At 41.3% G+C, this 7,500-nt stretch overlaps 1 protein-coding gene across 2 annotated transcripts in view; it reads right to left on the reverse strand.

Moving 5' to 3' along the window:
• gpat2 (glycerol-3-phosphate acyltransferase 2, mitochondrial) overlaps positions 1–7,500 on the reverse strand; it is a 124,656-nt gene that overhangs the window by 35,647 nt on the left and 81,509 nt on the right. For both annotated transcript variants that reach the window (XM_063195384.1, XM_063195383.1), the window contains exons 13-14: positions 3,387–3,505; positions 2,668–2,738 (exon numbers count right to left, since the gene is read on the reverse strand). In XM_063195384.1, the coding sequence (XP_063051454.1) occupies positions 2,668–2,738; positions 3,387–3,505 (190 nt within the window). The remainder of the gene's footprint in view (positions 1–2,667; positions 2,739–3,386; positions 3,506–7,500) is intronic.

The following is a 7,500-nucleotide window of genomic DNA, read 5'->3' on the forward strand; positions in this document are numbered from 1 at the left end:
TCATAGTAATTTCATCCTAATTTTATGGTAATAACTGCTTGTTATTAGTAATAACAGCAAAATAACCACATGGTTTCCAGTGCAATTACACTATAATTTCTCACTAATAACAGCAAAAATAACCATACAGTTTCCAGTGCAATTATGCTGTAGTTTCGAGTTAATAGTAGGCTAATGGAAACAGCTACTGTGTCATCATAGTAGTTAGGTGGTAGGTATGCCAGTAACTAAACGGTATCAGCCGAAGTAGTTTCATACTAATTAGGCTACATCAGGGCCGTAATGTGCAATATTTCCTCTTCCTATGTTATTGCATAGAAACGACCACCCAAGCATCCTTGTATTATTTCTGCTTAATTAACTTGTAAACAATTGAGTAGTTATATGGAAATAAGATAGAATCAGGGCCGTAAAATGCATTATCACCTATTCCACTCAATTTTATGGAAATTACATATTTTCATGGTCTTAAAATGTTTAATATTATTTCCACTCAATTACTTAGTTATTATCATTTTCAATACCAATATAGACTAGCCTACTATGAAATGATTCAAGTACACAGACAAACACATTGTGTGCAAAACTTCATTTATTTTTCCAATCAGTTATGAGATTCATGTTCACTGATGTGAGGTTGTCAATCTGCCACCATCCAGAGGAGGTCCTGTGAACACAAACAATCAAACAGAGAAGTCAACTGCAAGACCGGTTTCACCACGTTTATTTTTTAATTCACCATCGCTAAATTTGCTTCTGAAATGCAGTACCATGTTAAATGCACGTTGTAAATCTTCCTCAGGCTGACATCGTTGCTGATTTACAAAGGCAAACTCTAGCTAGCACCTAGCTTCAGTCATTGAAAACATGGTGGGCAGAGCTAGCTAGAACTAGTGGTTTCCATTGTAAATGTACCTCTGTAGGCTATGCCATTTCAGCACAAACACGGCTGATAAGACGTGTTTGCAATGTATACAGTTAAATCCTTCAATGCTCAGAGACAGAATGAAAGCATGTTAAAGCTAGAACTACATTAAAAGTTCGTTGTCAGGAAGCTTACCTTGCTTGGCTCTGCTGTACTGAATGAGCTCGCGGTGGCGGCGAGTCCTGTTGTTGCTAGGCAACGAAAGTTTGGTTACTGCAGAACAGAAGCGTCTCAATCAGTAACGCTATACTTCTGTACTTCAAGCACACTCGTTCTAGTTGTACGCTGCCCGCTCTGCTTGCAGTATGGCTCAGAGACGCTGACGTTGTTTAATTGAGTACACTGACACACAAGGGTGGAGTTTGAGACGTACAACAGAGTGCTTTCGCACGCAGGCAGCAACCAGGGTAACTTTCAGGCTAAATTGGTCTTGATGTTGATTTCATCCACCTTCAATCGTCGAATTACTTTAGCCTTATGCAAACATGTTTTATGAGTTAGTGTTAGGTTTATGTTTGTTCTGGAAATGAAACGGCATACAGAAGTACCTTTACAATGGAAACCACTAGCTAGCTCTGCCCACCATGTTTTCAATGACTGAAGCTAGGTGCTAGCTAGAGTTTGCCTTTGTAAATCAGCAACGATGTCAGCCTGAGGAAGATTTACAACGTGCATTTAACATGGTGCTGCATTTCAGAAGCAAATTTAGCGATGGTGAATTGATAACATTAAAAAATAAACGTGGTGAAACCGGTCTTGCAGTTGACTTCTCTGTTTGTTTGTGTTCACAGGACTTCCTCTGGATGGTGGCAGATTGACAACCTCACATCAGTGAACATGAATCTCATAACTGATTGGAAAAATAAATAAAGTTTTGCACACAATGTGTTTGTCTGTGTACTTGAATCACTTCATAGTAGGCTAGTCTAGGCCTATATTGTATTAAAAATGATAATAACTAAGTAATTGAGTGGAAATAAGAAATAAGACATTTTAAGACCATGAAAATATGTAATTTCCATAAAATTGAGTGGAATAGGTGATAATGCATTTTACGGCCCTGATTCTATCTTATTTCCATATAACTACTCAATTGTTTACAAGTTAATTAAGCAGAAATAATACAAGGATGCTTGGGTGGTCGTTTCTATGCAATAACATAGGAAGAGGAAATATTGCACATTACGGCCCTGATGTAGCCTAATTAGTATGAAACTACTTCGGCTGATACCGTTTAGTTACTGGCATACCTACCACCTAACTACTATGATGACACAGTAGCTGTTTCCATTAGCCTACTATTAACTAGAAACTACAGCATAATTGCACTGGAAACTGTATGGTTATTTTTGCTGTTATTAATGAGAAATTATAGTGTAATTGCACTGGAAACCATGTGGTTATTTTGCTGTTATTACTAATAACAAGCAGTTATTACCATAAAATTAGACTGAAATTACTGAGAAATTACTATGAAATTAACACCTTATTAGCGATCCGTAAAGTAAAGTGTTACCAATAAATGTTTCAAATTTTGTTGCGCTGAAATTCAACCAAATGACAGCAGAGCAAAAAATGAGATGCAGGTGGTTGAATAGGCGAGCCTATCTTTGCACTGAATTCCAATGAATGACAGTTGAGCAGAGAATAGAGTGCAGGTGGTTAATTAGGGCATGTGAAATTTCATTACGCTTCTCCTGAACTTTCATCTTTGACAAAACGTGCATTAGAGGAGCACTCACCTTGCGATGTTTGTGGAGCATTAGACAGGAAATCAGCTGTGTTGCCATCACAGCCATACAGGAAGAGGTGGCTGCAGAGACAGAGAGAGAGAGAGACAACACACACACACACACACACACACACACACACACACACACACACACACACACACACACACACACACACACACACACACACACACACACACACACACACACACACACACACACACACACACACACACAGGCAAATGAAGAAATCGTGCACAAATAATAACTGTCAATGCACAGAACATGCAGATCCATAAGGATTGAGTACAAAGTTCCATGCAAAGTGTTCAATCTTTTTGATTGTCGACTCCCTACTGTATGTGCCTTTTTATCTTTCATGTTATGAACCACCAGTATGTTCTAAATTTAGCCATTTCCATTGGGAGTGAGGACTCAAAGTAGATGCCCAGAATCAGAATGAGTTTGAGTGTGGCTGAGTGAGTATTGAGTGTAATCAGACACTTCTAATGTAGTTGGGGATGAGTGCTAGGTGTGGTCGGAGGCGAGTACTAATAACTGTAACTGTATTTATATAACACAGTTTCATACAAGGCATGCAGCTCAAAGTGCTCAACAAATGGATAAACAACAAGTAAAAAATAAGGTAGAGAAAAGATAGAAAGAAACATGAAAAAGACAAGAGAGAAAACTAGACAAAATAGAAAAAAAAGTAGAAAGATAGTACTTACAGTAGAGGAGGTGCAGTGTGAGGGCGACGGTATGTTGCCTCTCGTCGGGCTGGAGCTCCGGCATGAGGGAGGCCGGCAGCAGCCAGGACACATCCCTCTCCCCGCACCCCACCTCCATCCTGGGGGAGCAGAGCGAAACATCAGGCTGTGCGTCTGTACTTAGCTGACGCTTTTTATCCAAAGCGATTTACAGTATTTTTTTTTTAAGTACAGGGTATCGTTACAGTCCCTGGAGCAGTGTGGGGTTAGGTGTCTTGCTCAAGGGCACCTCAGCTATGGAGTATGGTAGGGAGTGGGGGGGTGGGATTGGAACCTGCAACCCTCAGGTCTAACGCTCATCACCTTAAACACTAGAGCTGCTGTTAGTGATCACATTCACTGTTGATCAGGACTCGTACAGGCCAACACTGGGACCTCTCTCCTCAACCTTCAAATGGGATGTTTGTGAGGGGGAAAGACAAGAAAGCGAGATAGGACTTGGAGAAGCAAATTAATTCATGACTCCTCCTGACATTCACTCTTGGTTTGGTCAAGCTGACAATAACTTTTTCTGTACTCCAGTCCTGAACTGGTGGAGAAGAGCAAGACATCAGTCATACTAAATGCTGCTGTTGCTGCAGGTACGCACGCACGCACACTCCTTCAAGACCACTAGCCTCGTAGATCAAGACAATAGCATCTAAACCCATCATCATCATCACCAAAGACATTGTGGATTGTTGACACATTCTGGTTGCTTGTACCAGACATACATGTTCTGAATGTTCATGGTCGAATTCCTTGCCTACCACGTTCTGCTTCGAAGTTCAATGTTGAAATGATCTTTGCATTTCTGTTGCTGTTCACAGCAGTAGGGCCAAATCTTCATTTGGTATTCCATCTTCCCCCTGATCTCTTCAGTCCAGTGCAGTGAGGAAAAAAAGATAATTTTGAAACTCCACTCCAACTGCAAAATCCAAGAAACTCCAGTCTTCTTTTGTGTTTCAAAGGCAGAGAAGATCCAACAAGTCCCCCCAGCTAATTCACCCTAGAGCTAATAGGCTAATAAGATAATAAGACCCTAGACCTCCTGACGTTTCACATTAGTATTCAGAGTAAGCACATTATCAAGAATCTTTACTTTACTTAAATTTTACAGGACATTGTACATTAATGAACATATACATACATGCAGTACATACAGTATGCACATAGATATATTTGTAAATGTGCCGGATTGTAGCCCAAAGGCTAATTTACATCTGGTGTCCAAAAATACAGTATATTAGACTGACCTGTAACCGTAATGATCACCCTGCATTGGTGACGTCATGTTGGATACAAATGGCACCTGAACTATAATTGGATTACTACCATCGCATAAGGAAGTTTGATTGCCGGCCAGATAAGTTAGACTTGCTTGTTTTATTTTCGATTGCCCACCATGTCAAACTTTCTGTATGGGAGCACTTTCAAACTAGTCACAACATGTGTCAGTGGCCTTATCAAAAAATATGCTGTGACTCTAAAAAAAAATGTTTTTAAATGGTTTAGAATAATATAATATACGATATAATTCTAGAAACACCTCCGGCATTCAATGTATTAAGAATTGAACGCACACATAACCAGCCTAACACACTTCCAGAGCGCACAACTGTGCTGAGACTCTGCACATGTCAGACAAAAGCTCACACACGAATCCCTTTAACTGTTGAAGAGGAACAAAAAAAAAAAACCCCAGCAAAAACGGATCACACAAAATCATCTTAACTTTTAAGACAACCAAAATGATTTGACATTAAAGCAATTCACAGTGGAAAGCTGCAAATGCTGTGTTGATGTTCAAATCAAAGGCGTGACTAAAAAAAATAAAAATGAATACATTAATAAATAAATAAAGACAGAGTATGGGAAAAAAAAGAAAAAAATAAGAAAAAAAACCCCATAAATCCTCTTTTGCACCACCGAGTGAGGTCAGCGCAGCGTGGTGTAAAAACTTAATTAGCGCTCGTCCTGAGTGCCGGCGGTCCATAGCTCGCCTCTCTTATTCACTCCCCACTGGCCAACAAAAGAATGGGAAAAATAACATTGAATATCACAAAGCCGGCCTGAAAAGAGGAGGGCGAAAAATTCATTTGATTCTCTCGGGGTGTTTCAAGCACTCACTCGCTTGCTTTCCGCAAGAGCTAACGCATGGGGATGACACATCCCAATATCAAACAATATCTGTGCAACAGGACACGTTTCTGCATCTCACTCCACAGTCCCCCAAACATGTACACAAGCACACAAGCACACACACACACACACACACACACACACACACACACACACACACACACACACACACACACACACACACACACACACACACACACACACACACACACACACACACACACACACACAGAGCAGTCATCTTTTGCGTTTTGCGTCTTTTCTTCCTGTTAATAGAGGCCAGAGTGAAGAGGGCTGGCTGTAACAGCGCTTGGCCACGGGAGACGTGTTTTGGCGGAAAAATAATTAGATTCACAGGGAAGCGTCTGCCACACAAGCATGATCAAGTGCCGAGTCATTGTTTTGCGGAACACGGTGGCACAAGTTTGTGTGCTGCGGAGTTTTGTGTTTTTGAAGTGCAGCCCAAATAAATGAGTTTAGTTGAAGTGTTCCCTTTTTCCACAAGGGAGTGGATCTCAAACCACTTGGCAGAGGGGACCACAATCAACCGCCAAATTGACAACGGAAATGAGGAATGAACCAAATGAATGAATAGATAAACAGATGGAATGAAAAAGAATGAAATGGTACAAGATGAAACCCCTCACACCCAAGTATGTGTTTCGTAAACATCCCACTGGGGAATGAAGAACACAAACTGTAGTAATACACTGTTTTTGTAAGGAGCAATACAAATCTCAAATAGAGGCCTTCAATATAAATCTCAAATACAGGTCTCCAATACAGGTCTTCAATACAGGTCTTTGACAGAGGGCACGGGGGCATTGACCTTGCATATGGGGGTGGCTGAGTGTGGGGGAGTGCGTTCTCATTGAACAGTATGGTGTATCTGTGCATGTAGCATCCTTCACAAAGGGAGGACAGCTAGTTCTGTTTATTGTGAAAATGGTTAAATCACGCTCAAATAGGATCCCAGGAACACCACTCCCCATACTTATTACTAACACACGCACGCATGCGGGCACACATACGCGCACGCATGCACACACACGGGGGAGGAGAGAGTAACAGAGAGTGATATGACAAACAACCTAGAAAATATGGTTGAAAGGACGAAAGGGAATAAGAGAACCACACCACAAGAGAAAGAATCAGTGATTGACAAAACGTTGAAAGTGATTGACAAAAAAAGAGAAAGAAACAAACTACTGCACTGTGGAACAGACCTTATACTGGTAGAGATGGAGGAGTAAATGATGGAGAGCACAGGAGGCCAAAAAGAGAAAGAGAGAAGGGGAGAAAATGAGAAATGTAGGAAAGCTGTGGGGAAGGGAATAAGACTGTGTTAAACAAAAATATATCGACCAAGAGCCAGAGAAAAAAGGAGAAAAATGACAACCGAAAAAAAGGTGCAGTTGGAGAAGGTGTGTATGTGTGAGTCAGTGTGTGTCGGGGGCGCACGTGTGTGTGTGTGTGTGTGTGTGTGTGTGTGTGTGTGTGTGTGTGTGTGTGTGTGTGTGTGTGTGTGTGTGTGTGTGTGTGTGTGTGTGTGTGTGTGTGTGTGTGTGTGTGTGTGTACATGCGCTTGTGTGAAAGGGAGAGGGAGAAATGAGAGTGTCGAGGAACGGACAGCCCTGGAAACAGATTATGGGGGAGAAAATGAAGAAACAAAGTGAAGAGTAATGTGGAATGGGAGTGGAGTGGAATGAAGAGAGAAGAATAGACGCAGAGAGAGAGTAGAGGGAGAGAAGAGAAGAGAAGAGAAGAGAAGAGAAGAGTAGAGAAGAGAAGAGAAGAGAAGAGAAGAGAAGAGAAGAGAAGAGAAGAGAAGAGAAGAGAAGAGAAGAGAAGAGAAGAGAAGGAGAACAGAACAGAGGCGTATGGATGAGAGGAGTATGGATGAGAGGGGCAGGGTTGGAAGGGATGGGAGTATACTGCTCTTGGTGTGTGGAGG

Source organism: Engraulis encrasicolus, chromosome 3 (assembly GCF_034702125.1).
Source record: "Engraulis encrasicolus isolate BLACKSEA-1 chromosome 3, IST_EnEncr_1.0, whole genome shotgun sequence".
Lineage (NCBI taxonomy): Eukaryota > Metazoa > Chordata > Actinopteri > Clupeiformes > Engraulidae > Engraulis > Engraulis encrasicolus.